Source organism: Ornithodoros turicata, chromosome 9, assembly GCF_037126465.1.
Source record: "Ornithodoros turicata isolate Travis chromosome 9, ASM3712646v1, whole genome shotgun sequence".
Lineage (NCBI taxonomy): Eukaryota > Metazoa > Arthropoda > Arachnida > Ixodida > Argasidae > Ornithodoros > Ornithodoros turicata.
Window position 1 is genome coordinate 18,945,968 of NC_088209.1, and position 15,578 is coordinate 18,961,545.

The 15,578-nt window shown below is 46.0% G+C and overlaps 2 protein-coding genes across 2 annotated transcripts; both read left to right on the top strand.

The window, feature by feature from the left end:
* The first annotated feature begins 1,377 nt into the window (after positions 1–1,377).
* On the top strand, positions 1,378–6,091 carry LOC135368283 (UPAR/Ly6 domain-containing protein bou-like). The gene is made up of 3 exons (XM_064601458.1): positions 1,378–1,639; positions 2,379–2,531; positions 2,932–6,091. The coding sequence occupies exons 1-3, from the start codon at positions 1,573–1,575 to the stop codon at positions 3,150–3,152; spliced, it is 441 nt and encodes a 146-aa protein (XP_064457528.1). The 5' UTR covers positions 1,378–1,572; the 3' UTR covers positions 3,153–6,091.
* A 6,122-nt stretch (positions 6,092–12,213) lies between these two features.
* LOC135369534 (N-terminal Xaa-Pro-Lys N-methyltransferase 1-like) lies at positions 12,214–14,281 on the top strand. The gene is made up of 4 exons (XM_064603115.1): positions 12,214–12,352; positions 12,503–12,667; positions 12,734–12,923; positions 13,932–14,281. The coding sequence occupies exons 2-4, from the start codon at positions 12,512–12,514 to the stop codon at positions 14,249–14,251; spliced, it is 666 nt and encodes a 221-aa protein (XP_064459185.1). The 5' UTR covers positions 12,214–12,352; positions 12,503–12,511; the 3' UTR covers positions 14,252–14,281.
* The last annotated feature ends 1,297 nt before the right edge of the window (positions 14,282–15,578 follow it).

Consider the following 15,578-nt stretch of genomic DNA (forward strand, 5'->3'; position numbering starts at 1 on the left):
CTGAGATTGGAGTCCTCAATAGTATTATCCTAGCACAAATAGTATATTCTTCTGCAGCTCCCGTCGTCTGATGAATTTATTTTAGACCCTGGCTTTAGAACTGGCTGAGAAGTGAGACCAAGCGAGTTCATCTAAGGACCAATTCATAATTGTTGTTAGACTGTTTGCACAGTATATCGCAGTGGCAGATTTTGCGAGCGCGTGATAACCAAGCATCCATAAGACATCAGTTGGATTCGAGTAAAAAGGCATCAAATTCACCTCATTTACTGCAGTTTCAGGCGCGATCCTAAGGCAAACTATAGACTTCGCGTTATCTGCAGTATTCTCTTCGTTTAATAATCAGACTACAATAATTTATTACTTCCACGTAATCAGTATTGGCCCCACAATTTGTATTTGGTTGTTTATACCTTACAAGTCCGAAGGGCATTACGTAAGGGAGAAGGGGGAAAACGAGACAAAAGCAAACACTGAACGACAAAACGAAGCTCTGTTCCATTCTGAGATTCTGAAATTATAAATGATTTTAGAAAACTTCGCACTCTGGGGCAGACAACGTAGCCAGGATCATGGAAGTACCGAGAGGGAGTACCGAGCTCCAAGGCCTCCTGTGAAAAAGTGCGCCCTTTAGTCATAGGTCGGCATGATTATTCTCAGGTGTCATGATGGGAATCTCTAAACACCCGCACAGTCCGCAAAAGCAAATCTTCGTCGCAGGTCATGCAAATCTTCGGGTTGTACGCTTGCCCCTCCCCCCTGGAAGCACTTTGCCCCTCTTCCCCCCCCCCCCTTGGAAAAAAAATCCTGGGAACGCCCATGGCAAATGGTGTATACGGATAAGTGGTCGAGCTATCTTTCCATGCATTTCAAGCTGATGAAATGCCGACATATCTGTTACATTTTCACCTCTAGAATAATTAGATGTTACAAATCTGGTGTTTTGAACTGTTGCTATCAATTATTCAATTGTTCCGATGTTTGCACGCTGAAAGTAAATAAAAATTGTTGCTACAGCCGGCTGTGACAGGAACCGCGGGAAAAAGTCACTGGAGTGACTTGACTTCTCTAATAAAAATGTGAAAATTTGCTCGTGGGAGATTTTGTGGGAATACACTCATTACAACCGATACCAGCAGCGTAGCCAGAAAAATATTTCGGGAGGGGTTCTACGGGGAACCTTACATAGGGGGAGGAAGATTTCACACTCGTTTCCCTTTCTCAAAAGCACTACCAAAGGTACGGTGTCCCCCCCCCCCCCCCCCCCCCCTACCTGGCTACGCCAATGACTGATACCAAATGCTGCCGCACGCAGGAGGTCATGCGAGCGCACGGCTGACGGACGATCGACAGTTGTCGACTGTAGCGCTGTCCGTCACAGGCGGCAGGTACGCGAAACTCACACGCACCTGTTGCTTGTTATCTGTTGTGGTGGTGCACCCCACCCAGTGGTATGCCGGCGGTTGCGGATGCTACAGTGTTATGTTTTGAACTTTTCTATGTGTCATTGTGCTTGTAGGGGAAGCAGGTCGTCCAACGGCTCGATTTGATTCAAACTCGGTCGTTATCAACATGACTTTGCAAATCTTCGGAAGCACCGCTTTGGGAGTTACGGCGTTCTTGTGCTTGTTTACTTCAGGTGAGGCGTCGACACGAGTTCGGTGTGTGAGATAAGGTTCGCTTTGTTGATGCGTTCGATACAACGAAACTGATCAGCTTAAGCGCAGCTGATGTATAGTGTTCGCTTTGACTGACCTAACCAACTGAATTTCGAAGTCGCGCCGCGCCCTTCCGGTCAAAATTGTGGTTTCAGTTGTTAGGCTTATCGGGCTAATCCGTTGCCTTGTGGAATACCACTGTCGAATACGTCTTGTGCACGTGGCCCATGCGATTTCGTTACTTTGTTCTCGTTTTCCTCGTTTCTTTTGCTTGTATGCGTTGCGAGTGTCGGCAAGCATGGTTCAAATGTGGCCGCAATGTAGGCCAGCACATATGTCGAAATTTTCAACCTAATTTTAATATTCCCATTCCAATAAACACTGGCATTTGCTTTTGCTCGCAATGTCGACAGTCGCCGAATAATATTCCAATACGAAGTCACTGCCCCGCAAGGAGATCAATGATCCTGGGATATGGTAACTGACAGTGATTTCTCGAAGAGAACCCATCACCTGTCTGTCGCAAAGTAATTAACAATGACTTTTGGAAAGGAAATTCTGAGAAGTGGTGTAGTAACGAAGGTGTGCTGAATAAACAAATTTGAGCAGAAGAAAATATCAGATGGTACAGGGAAATCAGTAGATGAGATAAGCTGAGACATGTTAATAAAGCGATGGCCATTGCAATGAGACATCTTAGTGTGCCTATTTTTGTTACAGGTGCCACGATTAAATGCTACGAATGTGACTCTAATGACCAGTTGCACTGCTCGGAGCGCTGGGATATGGGTCTTATTGGAGACGTCGAGCCTCAGAATTGCAGCTACCTGCATGAAGCACGTTACTGTATAAAGGCTACAGGCATGTACAAAGGTGAGCGATTACATGCTCCAAATCTGAATAGTTTTTTTTGTTTCTGTAAGTAAATGGATAGAAATGGCAGCTATTGTAGTCAGGCCTATACCAACACAGCATGCATAATAACATGCCGTTCTGTCCAAGCCAGTGAACCCACATTCCTTTCCTCTCTTCTCACGTTGTTTTTCAAGAACAAGTTGTGAGATAATTTTTAAAATTTTATTTCATTGATTTATTCCTGTACTATGCGAATTTTCTTGATTAAAGCCGTAGATACTTCTATGACCATCTGCATCAGAATGCGGAGAAGGTATGAGTACGTATTGATACCAAGTTTCAAGTAACATGAAGCGTTCAGCATTTTACAATTGAAGTGTTGATTGATACGCAAATTCAAATGTACGTTTTTATGCAGGCCGTATCGGCACCTTCCGCTTCTGTTCCGCCCGCGACTGGGGTCACTACTGTGACTACACCAGCAGGCCAGGGGATGAAAGGGAATACAGGGCATGCATGTACACCTGTTATACGGACGGATGTAACAGTGCGCCGTACAGTGCAGTGGCATCGACATTTCTACTCATGCTCTCCGTCCTCTTGTCACTTGCTCTGGTGAAGGGATGCGATTGGCACTGAAAAGCCTGCCCCGTGACGAAACAGTATTGCCAACAGTGCTACCACATAGTGCTCAAAGATGAAGGACTATTGCTACAAGAAAGAAGCCCCGAAGGACTATTCCAGCAGGTGCTCTGCAAGAGGCTGTTTCGGTCGGCACAGCGTACCAGTCAGTGTTTCTTGAGCCCTCGAAGGAACAGCAGCTCTGTGCACGTGTAGCTACTCAGAGTGGTTAGTAGGTGGCTGTAATAGTCGTGAATTTCAAGGGAAGGACACCTTTCCACATGAAGTTTGTGTCCACTGACACATGATGAGGGAGAATCTCCTTTTTGGGTACAGGTCCTTTTCGAAAGAGGAGAAGAGGCCTCCCTAGTAAATGAAAATGAGTTACCTTGAACACAGGGCCAGCTGGTTACTTGTGTCTCACGAATACTTGAAACGGAACCATATCAGTCTAAATTTTTTATGAATCATTATAACAGTTTTGGTAACCTATAGGATCTGTCTAATACGAGTGCCTTTCAATTCAGTACGCTCGCTCGAAAGTCGTCAGTGTCCATTCCTGACACAACACCAGACACTTCTGCTACTAAACTTTGGTACCAGATAGACCCGTTGAACTATTTGAATAAAATGGGCACATAATGCAATTTAGTTGTATAATAAGAGTCACTGGTATGTGTACAACGATATATAGCAGTTGAAAATTTACTTCTCAAAATACATCACATTGATCCGCCAGTTCTTGTGTGAACAGCACATGCCTGGCATCATGCTCCGACAGTGGTAGTGTGTCTGCGGTATACATTCCTTCAAAGTTGTAGAGGGCCTGTACGTCAAAGATGTTCTTAGCTGCTCTGATGTGAGGAGTATAAAGTATGACAGCCTCCACAATACATAATTTTTTAATACTCGTGACAGACCAGACATAAAAAAGAGCAAATTTTGGCAGTCCGCTGTTGTAGCCCCGCACGCTCTTCAGCGTAAATTCTGTTCCGTGGTGATGAAGTGCCCCGGCAGGTCCAAATGTACTGGTAGGCTTTCATATCTTTTGCCTTAGTTCAATGTGCTATAACAGCTGACTGCCAATAGCAGTGCCTGCTACCGTTGTGTTGGAGTATTGTGCCAGATGTGTTGTGAAGCCACGAAAATGGATCGTGGGAATACGGAAGGGTGGGTGATACAAGCGATGTTAAATTTTATTTGGCCTCAGTACAGTTGATGGTACAAGAACACTACAAAACAAGATAAGCATCTGTCAGTATGTGCCCCTAATACCTACTAAGGGAGCCCTAGCAGTTGCCTGCCTGTAACAACTGCTGGCATTGAACAAAAAAGTGTCATAGCAAAGGATGTTGGTGTGATAAAAAAAAAAAAAGAACTACAAAGACTGCGTGTTCACGGGGCATACATACTTGCAAGAAAAAAGGCTGCCTCTGATTTCAAACTATTACTGTCCTCTGTTCACGATTCAAGCTCTCCAACTGTCAACGGGCCAAACTAACTAGATGTTCCAACGTTAACCATAGAAAAAAACAATATCACAAATAAAGACCGAACATGCCGAACCCCCATCATAGCAAGGTAAGAAGAGTATAACGTTAATTGTAAGGGAAAAGGCTGAAGTGCTCAGAGGATGTGAGACGCTGATTAGAGCCCTGCACGGGCCACATTTTTAGGCCCCTGCCTTCCTTTCGTGTCCCCAATCGGCTCAGCGACTGCATACCTAGCCCAGACCAAGCCCGAAGGATTTTAAGTTTCTCGGCCTGAAACCACGCTCGAGATATCCCCGGCCCCCATATCCCCATATAACCTGGCCCCCATATCCCCGTATAACCCGGCCCAGTGTATCAAGCTGTAAAATTTGACTGTGGATAACTAAGAGGGGTAACGCAGGCTCGAGCCTGACTTGTATACGACTGGGCCCATAATGATCAAACCTGAGCCCTGCCCAGGCCCGCAAACGGAAAGCTTTGCCGGGCTCAGGTTTTCGGGTAAGCCTGTGCAGTGCTCCAACACTGATGTCAAAAGACAATGCAGGTTGCATTGCCTGTGCTCAATCGTAATGTGTGTCAGTGTGTCATTGCTTGAATAGCCTGTATGAACTAGTCCACGTTGTGGACAAAATGTCACTTTCTAGGGTAGAGTTGATCGCACATGCCGTCCAGTAGCTGCTCGGGTGTCCGTGACATACAACACGAGCAACTGTCATTTCAAACCGTCCATACTGTTGGTGTCGTTCTCATCATTTTTCTGAAGTGTACTTTATAAGATGTAGGTAATGCTAGCAAATGGGTGGAACACACATGAAAACTGACACCTGCACAAGGCATACAGGTGACAGGTAGCTACTGCAAAGAGTGCCTGGCTTAGTTATTTATACATCAGTAGTTATACCTGCATCTAACACTCATGCAGAGTGCATGAAAGGCTGCTGTGGTGCATAGTACGAAGAAAATGCAGATACATTAACTTGCACGTGCATGTCAGTGAGTCCGCATGTGCCAATATTGACAATAATGGACCTACACATTGGAGATCAAACTGTTTTCATATGAGGTGCTATAGAACAACTGCAATCAATGTGAATGTACTATATGTCTCACACTTGGTTCTCATGGGCTTCACGAGATTATAGGCGTATAATTACATACGCCTATCTCGTGACACACGCTAATCCAATTTGTGCAGTGCAATTGCTAGGTAATTACAAACAGTACTATAAGTGTCCCGCTTTACATTTTACCGTACCCCTACGACTGCTGTGGTACCTACAGCCTCGTTTGAGCCGATGAATCCAGCTGAGTGGCATATCTTTTGCATAGACATGCTCTTTGTGCTTTGGAAACGAATAATATTCACATTGAAAGAACAACAATCTCACTATTTTCAGACAGTGGTGTTCAAGATCTGTTGTGTATTGTGTAACGAGATTTAAAATAAAGTCGGCGCCCATTGAGGTTTGGTGTCTGCCCCTTTTTGCTGTCATGCGATATACACAACCCTGCATGGAAACCAGATAAATTATACCAGATATATGTTGTGCTCATCATAAAAACTCTCACGTGAAGATAAAAGAATTAATAGATGTATTGGCATCAAAGTTGAAGTAGACATCCTGTAGGACAGTGTATGCAACTACTGGACAGCTAATTAGCCAAAATTTATGAACTTATTAATTAGATGTTTTCTGGGAAAGGCGAGATAGCAGTATCGGAGCCAGTCATTATTCAAACCTGAGAAGCGAAATAGACATCTACACGAGAAACGTCATCATGACGTTGGTACACAGGCTGAAACCGAAACAAATCGGAAGGGGAGGGCTGGTTTCCACGAATGGGCATTTGTTCGCTGCTTCCTATCGAAAGAAAAGTCGGACCTAAGGTCGCGTCCCTTTCAGGGACCATCGTAATCCCCTCAAGACCGTGGTTTTCGGGCGCGACCTCGTTCACCCAGCTTCGAGCGTAGTTCAAGTCTACCAAATTGGGGGCGCTGTCGAACAGTATGACGTCATTTGTTTACAAACAGGGAGAGGTCTATTCCCCGCAAATTTTGTTATGTAAATGATCCGAAGCCAGAACTACGCACTTTTCAAGCGCAGAAACTACTCGACCTTGGCCTTACCTGTTGGTGGCGGTGATGAAACTGCTTGCCGGTAATCGGCCACGCTCGGGCGCTCTCTGGCCCTATCTGGGCCAATGGCACCTATAGATAACGTCACGCACACTTGGACCAGCTGCATGCATTTTCAATGAAGGAGCTTATCGATGCGTTACTTACACAATCGCGACCTTGACCTTTCTCGGTAAACTTTGTTATCACAGGTAGAAGTGCAAGGGTGCAGGCGAGCCGGTACATTGTAAAACGACGATAACGAACGCGTCGTGTTGTCTTTTTTCTGTTCCATGTCTCAGGTTTTATTGTCGTTTTCTTATCACAGTATTTTCAAACCAGGCTTTCACGAGCCTTTCTCTTTTCTTCTCTCTCTTGTTGTTGTTTTGTTTTCTAGGCTTGCCCCTTTTTTCCTGGAACTCTTCCAAGGGGGGGGGGGGATATACATTTATTAGAGGGAAAGGTCCTAGGCCTAGGTAGTAGCACAGAAGTCATTGTTAACGCTCTGTTTTCTTCCTTTTAAACTGTTAAGTAGGTCATTAAGAAGCACCATGAGAAGTGATTCACAACTTCATCCACAGCTACGGAACTCCCTGCCATACTTTCCTTTCTGCAGCGCATCGTGGATTTTACCCCACGGGAATGGATCGTGTTCACTGACTCTACATCTGCGCTGCAAGCAACTGAAAATTCTTTCTGGCATCCGAGGCTCATCTCCACTGTTGGTGATGGATGTGTTAGTGGCTTGCAACCTTGTCTATACGAAGCAGTGCACAGGCTTGTTCTCCAATGGGTTCCAGCCCATTGCGGTATCGAAGGGAATGAACAGGCCGACAGCGCCGCAGAAGCAGCTCTCTCGTCTCGGGGACGGACGCGTACTGCGCTGCTGAGAGGAGATCGTCGTTTCGTACTTCGACGTCTCGTGATTCCCCTGGCTTCCCGCTAATGGACCGTTGACATTCCCCTCCCCCCCAGCGACGCTGAGCAGAGTTGATCCAGCGCTCGCTTTCCACATGCCTTGACATAGCTCTCGTCAAGATGCCGCATTAGTTCGTCGAATGCGCCTTGACGTGGCTTTTACTGCGCACAGGCTTTTTAGCGCAGTGACGTTACCGCTTGAGACAAGTTGGCTCTCCCCAATGCTATCACTGCGGTGCTGTAGAAGATATAGAGCACATTCTTCTCCATTGCCCACACTACTAACCTTCCCGAACCGTACTTTCCGGACTCTCGTCCCCTCTCCCTCACAGAATTGCTTTGTCCCTGGCCGCATCCAGCCCACCATCGCTCTCCCCCTCAAAGCTCTCTTGATCTTTCTAGATACCATAGGACTTCGATCCTTATTGTGAAAGGGCTCATTATTTAATTCCCCGCATCACCACCAGCAATGGGGTAGAGCATCGCCCCTGGCGATGAAACTTCCCATTCATCATCTCACAATAAGGTTGTTGTTGTTGTTGTTGTCTCACTTACACACACACTCGCTCATGCAGACAGGAGGCAGGGCGACATCTTGTGTGTTGTCATCAAGCAGGAGAGCTACCTATGAATGCAACATAAACAACGGAATTATTTGATTTCATTGAGCGTTGGAGGCTTACGTGTTCGTGCTTGTCCATAAATGTAGCCTACCTCGGTGAATTCCCGTTGTATGTCACAGGGTATCGGAAGAGTTTTCCAGCTGCGCCGTCATTATTTCTCGTGTCACCTGGATATCAGGGCAGTCATTGACGATGTACGCCACATTGCCGTCGGTGAAACAAGGCGAAATAATTTCCACCACTTGCGGTTTTTTTCAACGCGCAACGGAAATCATACAAGCGGTGATGAAAGCAATGTTTACTTCCCCAAAATTGCTATCGTCTACGGCTGGTATCGAAACCGCGTATAGTTTAGCTGCCAAACGCTATTTTGAGTTATCGTCGTTACACACCACGAACTTCGTATAGGGTATAACCCCGTATACAGATTTTCGATCCCAATTGAGTGTGTGATCAATGGAGATGTAAATATCCATCCGTGGTGATAGGTAGATGTGGTGGTAGGTAGGCAGAGCGAAAGCAACTAGCATTGCTGATTTCGGAAATTAACTTCCAAATTTGGATTCGCCGATGCCGGCTGTCCTTTGGTGGCCCAGATGTTGGGAGCATGGCTATTTTTCAGGCAGTGAGAGCCGGGCTGCGTCCACATATTACCCGTGAGCAGTCATTACTTGGGTCTGTGGAGTGCTGTCGCTGCTGGCTTACAGCGACTCGGCTCTTTGATTATGATCAAGGTGAGTGGCATATCAAGTTCTAGTAAGCCCACTAGGACTGTACTGCTCCCCCGTAGCGACTCTTCCGGAGTTTCAGGATTGTTCGCAGGGTATGGCACGTACAAAAAGCAATCTCCCTTTGGAGCGTTGTTATCTGGTATGTAAGATAGAGTTTGTGTAAAAGAGGCTACCTCCATAGGTAGTTATCTTGCTTGATGACAATACACGTTAGGTAGATATGCTCTGGTCTCCCTTCAAATCCACGTATTGATCTTTCGATCTTTCGCGGTGGAGGGAGGCGAAAGGGAGCCGGTCCTTCATATTTCGAGAAGGGCCCCTTGATAACGCGGTCCGCCCCCGGGTGGGCCGTGTCTTGGAATGCGCGGCCCGTAAAACGGTCGTCGGGGCAACATCGCTTGCGGTGTTGTTTCCGGGAAGATTTTTTCTAAAGAAAGGTAGAGGTAGTTAGGTAGAGGTGATGTGGGCGAGCTTACGCTTGTCCCATCCTACAGTTCGCAATACAAGGTAGAGGTAGTTATCTTGCTTGATGACAATACACGTTAGGTAGCCGGTCTGTGGCTGGTCTTCCGCTCCGATGCCAATACATAGTTATGTCCCATCCTACAGTTGGCAATACGAGGTATGCGTAGAATTTCCGTATTCCTGGGTCTTGCAGTTCCCCCCTGTCAGGTCTGTGCTGTTCTTGGACGGTCAATCAACTTGCACACACAGGCCCTGCGTGACGCCATCTACTGGGCGCACAGCCGTCAGCAACCCGCGGTACTGGTGTCTTTTGACCAGAATAAGGCGTTTGACAGGGTGCATCATGGGTTCCGTGTGCTGGAGGTGGCTGGCTTTCCTCCCGTAGTGGTGGGCTGGATTAAGGCCCTATATTCAGAGATTCCTCTGCCGTTGTCGGCGTGAACGGGGGCGTTTCCGGTAGGTTCCCCATCATGACCGGTGTGCGGCAAGGCTGTCCTTTGTCCCCGGCGTTTTATGCCATGGTGTTTAGTCCTCTCCTAGAAACCTTAGCAACCTGCCTTCGACCTGTTATGTTTCCGTTGCCAGGATCGTGGAACCTTCCTCTGTTCGCGTATGCAGATGACCTCTCCTTAATCCTCAGTAACGAGGACTGGATAGGTCGTGTTCTCGTTGTTTTAGAGAGATACGGTCGAGTATCGAATGCACGAATCAACAGAGAAAAAAGCGCTGCGCTGTTCATTAATGTCACTCCCTCCTGTCCGTCTCCATTCGGGACTCCTGTTAGGAACAGGGGCGGATCTAGGATTTTTCCGATGGGGGGTCCGCTATGGACAAGTGCCAGCTGCATGCTGGGATTGGCCCATTGAACCCTATTTTTAAGTCTGGAATTGAGTGGGGTCCGGACCCCTTGTCCCCCCCCCCCCACACACACACACACACCCTAGATCCGCGCCTGGTTAGGAATGAGGTGCGCATTCTCGGCATTCACTATAACAGGACTGGGTTCTCTTCTCTTTCTTGGTTGCGTGTTCACGAGCGCAGCGTCTCGGTTCTCACTGATTTAAGGGGCCTAGTGCTCCCTATCACCTGTAGAGCTCGCCTGGCTGCGTCGTGGTTCCTGAGCAAATACTGGTATCACGGGTGAGTTTGCCTTCCTCCTCGTCAGGTTTTCCTAGCAGCAACTTGTACGGTCTTTCGGTTCATCTGGGGCAACGGAGCTGAGTAGGTATCCCGTGCACGTATGTACCAGCCGAGAGAGGTTGGCGGTTTGAAGGTTCCGCACGTAAAAGTCAAGTGTCTTGCGCTCGGGATAAAGGCAATTTTCGACGACCTTAGTGACCCTGGCCACCTATTTCGCCCGCTTGTGCAGAACAGACCGCGCTCTGAGTTTGTGGCCTCGCACTTGAGAGAGTACGTTTTGAACGTCCGTCGCCTACGCGCATCATTCCCGTCGGAGGATTTCTTTGTCTTGTCCGTCAAACAGTTTTATGCCGCTCTTCTGGAGCTTCTTCCGACGGCGAGCTCGGCTGTGCCTCGCCCGATCGCGTGGCTTCATATGGTACACACACATTCATTAGACAACGATTCTTTTATTTTTCGCTAAAAATGACAAAAAAAAAGAGGATTCATAACTTCTTTGTGTTTCTCAGGGTCAAAAACTGAAGCTCTTTTTCTCCAATAAATCTAGCGCTAAAATTCGAGCACAGATCCAGCTGAGTACAGCACAGATGCTAGATTCTAGCATGATTTGCGCGCACGTTCGTGCACACTACTACAGTGATTCGTCGTTCCTCTTTCCTCTAGCAAAAGCACACAAGCATAGCTTTCATAATGGTCGTATGGATCATACGTAAGCTGAACGCGCAATAACTAAACGTGTCCCTGGCACACCAGCAGCGTGCTGGCCAGCGCACGGTCCACGCGTAGTCGTGACGTGAGCCGTGCGCAGCCTGGCATTCTCGTTCGAATAATCCGCTGCGTACGTTTTCCCTATCGATTCGAATTGTGCATGGCTTTAACGGGGCTCCCGAGCGCCAGTTCGAATTATCCGGAAAATCCGGTCCAAATCAGTGATTTCGGATTACCAGGATTGAACCTTATTATTACCGTTCCGGCGTCGTTACCTTGAAATTTCCACCTGAAAAACGCAAAGGGCTTTTCCCTTTTATGAACAAACAATACAAGTCTTCAAATCGACCGAAATTAGGCTCCTCCTTTTTCACTATTATTTGTATCGGCTTCATGGCCTTGAAATTTCCACACAGACACACACACACAAAAAAAAAAAAACGCCAGGGGAAGAGGCTTGCCTCATTGTTTTTTTATTTTTTCTGGACAAAAAGAAGCATGTGTGACCCGAGAGAGGGTCAATATGCACAGCTCCAATGTGTCGTTTTTGCTTTTCCTTTTTCTTTTTAACATCATTTTGTCTGATAGAAGCGAATTACAGAAGCAAGAGTATCTACATATCTAAATGCGGACTCCTGCGTCTTGAAACCGAAACAGTTTAGGCTGCAAGCATGGCTGCCGCACTAGCCAGTAGCCACTAGCCAGTCCGGCCAGTCCGTGATCCACATACGCACGCTTGCTATGTGGCAGCTTATGTATGACGCTATTGTGAGAGAAAACATGAATTTTTTCAATTTTTTTTATTTAGAACGCCTTTTGTGTCGTCATCGGGAGTCGGGCACGTGACATCCTATCCTTCTCATGGCAGGTCGTGCGTCGTAGATCTAAACTAAGCCAAAGCAATCCAAGCAAGTTTCTCCGCGCGGTCATGAAATTCATGGTAGTTTAGTATACAACTCATAATATTTACTGCTGTTCGCAACAATATTTACTATTTACCACCCGTGGAAGTATACATATTCAGGTAAATACAATGGACTTGTCGGTGTTCATCCCAAGGGTCATAACAGAGAGACAGATGGTATTTAGTACCGTGTCGTTTGTTTGGAACGGACATATTTTTACTCCATTGTCAGCGTTTGGTCGCATGGTTTGGTTCTTGGTTGGTGTGCAGGATCAAAACATGGGCTCGGCTGAATACAATGGCGATTTCTACAGTCAAGGCAAGGCCTACTGGGAAAACATACCGGCAACGGTGGACGGAATGCTCGGTGGCTATTCTCACCTATCTAGCATTGACATCCACTCGTCACTTCGATTCCTGAATACATTTCTTACGGTACGGTTGCGTTTAATTCATCGCGTATGCGTTGTGAGCTAATTGCGGGATGTCATTGTTTCACAGAGCAAGGAGCAACCTACAGGGAAACAGCGTGCACTTGACTGCGGCGCAGGAATCGGTCGCATCACCAAGCATCTCTTGTTGCGTTGCTTTGAAACTGTCGACATGGTTGAGCAAAACGCGACATTCCTCGACCAAGCGCGAGAATACATTGGAGCTGAGGCCAGCCGTGTGGACCAACTGTATTGTTCAGGTATATGCACTTTTAATATCGGAGTTAATTACAAATATATGGGTGCAGAAGTATCTGGGTTAGAATCACGACCTACTAGATTATAACGACCATATCATAGGGACCCCTTCCCAGCACCGCATTTGGAAGCTAGCGGTGGCGCTACCCATCGGCCCAGTTATTGCTTCCTCAATTTCTGCAATAGTTTGTACTTCAGCTTACCTTAGTATTTTTGTGCAAGCAGTGGATGTCCGACGGGAGATGCTTCTTTCTAAAGATGATTATCATCATCATTCTACGTGTTTTCATAGGAGCTGTTGCTGTCGTCTGCTATGCTATTCGTACGTCCACTTCTGTGCATTCAAAATTCAAGTTTACATTGTCCAATCATGATGCAGATCTTGCGGGCCGATGAGTAGCGAGTAGTAGTAGTAGTAGTAAATCACATTTGTTCTCACCTTGAGCACTCTGAAACAACGTTTGGTTCGCACTTAGCCAATTTGAAAAACAGCAAACGATATTTGTTTCGAAGCAATTTTGATGCTTTGTTGTGCGCACACAGTTTTGGATGCAGACGACATGGAGTGCAGTGGTTCGAGGGTTTCACTACAAATTGACGAGATATAATGAGAAGCAAAGTGGCAAATATTCACCAGAAAAACTCGAAGGCGTTGAGCACGAAAAAAGTTTGCGGAACATTACGTCTCCTAATAACATTTTATTTCAACTTGAAGAAAATCTGCGCCACCTTGTTCATGGCATTTGGTAACGAGACTTCGACAGTTTCTGGGGAAAGCCGTAAACTGTCTTGCGGGAGCTCCGTGGCCGTTATACCTCAGTTTTGTTGCAAAGGCCATCCGACTGATCGTATGCGCTTACGACCGTAACCGTTAAGGCCGTAAGTGCACCCGTCTGACAGGCGTATCAGATACTTTCACTCAGTTACTTAACAACGCTGCACCAGACCCAACAACAAACTGTGCCTAGCCTGACCATCCTGTCTGATTTGTGTTTCCTACAAACTTACAGGACTTCAAGACTTTGTTCCAGAAAGTGAAAAATACGATGTCATATGGTGCCAGTGGGTGACGGGCTACCTCACAGACGACGACTTTGTGTCCTTCCTCCGTCGCTGCAAGAGCGGATTACGACCCGCCGGCATTCTAGTGGTCAAGGATAATGTAACTAGCGAAAGCGTTCATGAGGACGACGCAGATGGCGGTGTCACACGTCCCAGGGAGATGTTAGTGAGAATATTCAACAGAGCCGGCTTGGAGGTCGTCGCCGAACGAAGACAATACAAATTTCCTAAGGGAATTTATGAAGTGAGAATGTTTGCATTGAGGTGAAATAAAGTATTATAGTGAGATCTTTTTTTTTTAATACGAAGACTGCACTGACTTTCGGCACAGTTTGCTAAATTGCACGCTGCTTCGAAATATGGCTGCAGCTTGCTCAAATTCTGCCACGGTAACCATCAACAGCTGATTAATAAAGAATGACCATTGTTGTTGAACCAAAATGAGAAGCATGTAAATCAAACGATTTTTTTCCAGATCACTAGTGGATAATTCAGTGAAGTGAGCTATTATTTCATTACCTCTAAGCAGTGCTAGCAACATGTTAAAAAAATTTTTTGGCACATTAAGGGTATGACTACCATAGGTATGATTTCGAAGTCTGGCTGCATAAATGCATTTTATTTGTGAGCATTAATAGGATTAAGAAGGAAGTTTTATGAATATGTATTACAGAAATTTTAATCTGTGTACCCATGGAAACAGCAAATTCATGCCTTGGGAGCGAACTGTACACCTTTAAAGTAGCGAGCCTTGGAGATTTTTTACAGTAGTTAATGTACTTTCTGGCAGTGATGGCCAGTAAACTACATGTAGTTAAAAAGTAATCCACTTGCGAAAATGTAGTGGCAACTCCTAGTTTAACTACTATATTTCGAGATCTTTTGCTGCCTGCATCAGATGCACAGTGCTGATATTTTGTGCGTGCGTGTGATGCCCAAGATGAAAAAACTCTGATTGTTGCTAACGAGCACAAAGAAAGAAGGTGACGTAGACGGAAGGCTAAGCGAAAAAATGCAATCAAGTTGTAGCATGCTATAACCTTACTACTGTAGTTAACTAAAAAAAGAAGTTTCACTCATAGTTGTAACTACCATTTTTGCAAGTAGTTCCTAACTACCTTTTAACCACCATGCAGTAGTTTTAGCTACAAGTAGTTGACTACTGCACATCCCTGCTTGTAACACAGTAAAATAACTGTTCTCCCACCTTTGACCCAAAATGAAAAACACTCTTCAGTGCACGTCTGTCCTCGTGTTGACTCAAACTCAAGGAAATGATGCCTCTTTCACATATGCACCAGCCAGCATGTCTAATCATATTTTGTTCACCTGTTTATAGCTCAGGTTTGTTTAAACATGGTGTGTGAACACTGGCAACACACGTGTTCTTGCTTTGCAACAAATTCCAACATTTCGTTGTTCACGGCAAGCTTTGTACCTATTATGGCAGAGGAGATACTGTAACGCCATTAATTCATGCACATTCTTCAACTAGGAGCTCATTATTTCGTTCCCCACATCATCAGCGTTGGGGTAGCGCATCACTCTTGGCGATGAAACTCCCTATTCATCATCTCAAAATAGCAGCATGAGCA

Excerpts from the sequence above, each read along its gene's own strand:
- LOC135368283 (XM_064601458.1), top strand. The coding sequence starts at position 1,573 with ATGACTTTGCAAATCTTCGGAAGCACCGCTTTGGGAGTTACGGCGTTC. Across the intron at positions 1,640-2,378 it reads CTTGTGCTTGTTTACTTCAG|GTGCCACGATTAAATGCTAC; the intron begins GTGAGGCGTCGA and ends TTTTTGTTACAG. Across the intron at positions 2,532-2,931 it reads GGCTACAGGCATGTACAAAG|GCCGTATCGGCACCTTCCGC; the intron begins GTGAGCGATTAC and ends GTTTTTATGCAG.
- LOC135369534 (XM_064603115.1), top strand. The coding sequence starts at position 12,512 with ATGGGCTCGGCTGAATACAATGGCGATTTCTACAGTCAAGGCAAGGCC. Across the intron at positions 12,668-12,733 it reads TCCTGAATACATTTCTTACG|AGCAAGGAGCAACCTACAGG; the intron begins GTACGGTTGCGT and ends ATTGTTTCACAG. Across the intron at positions 12,924-13,931 it reads GGACCAACTGTATTGTTCAG|GACTTCAAGACTTTGTTCCA; the intron begins GTATATGCACTT and ends ACAAACTTACAG.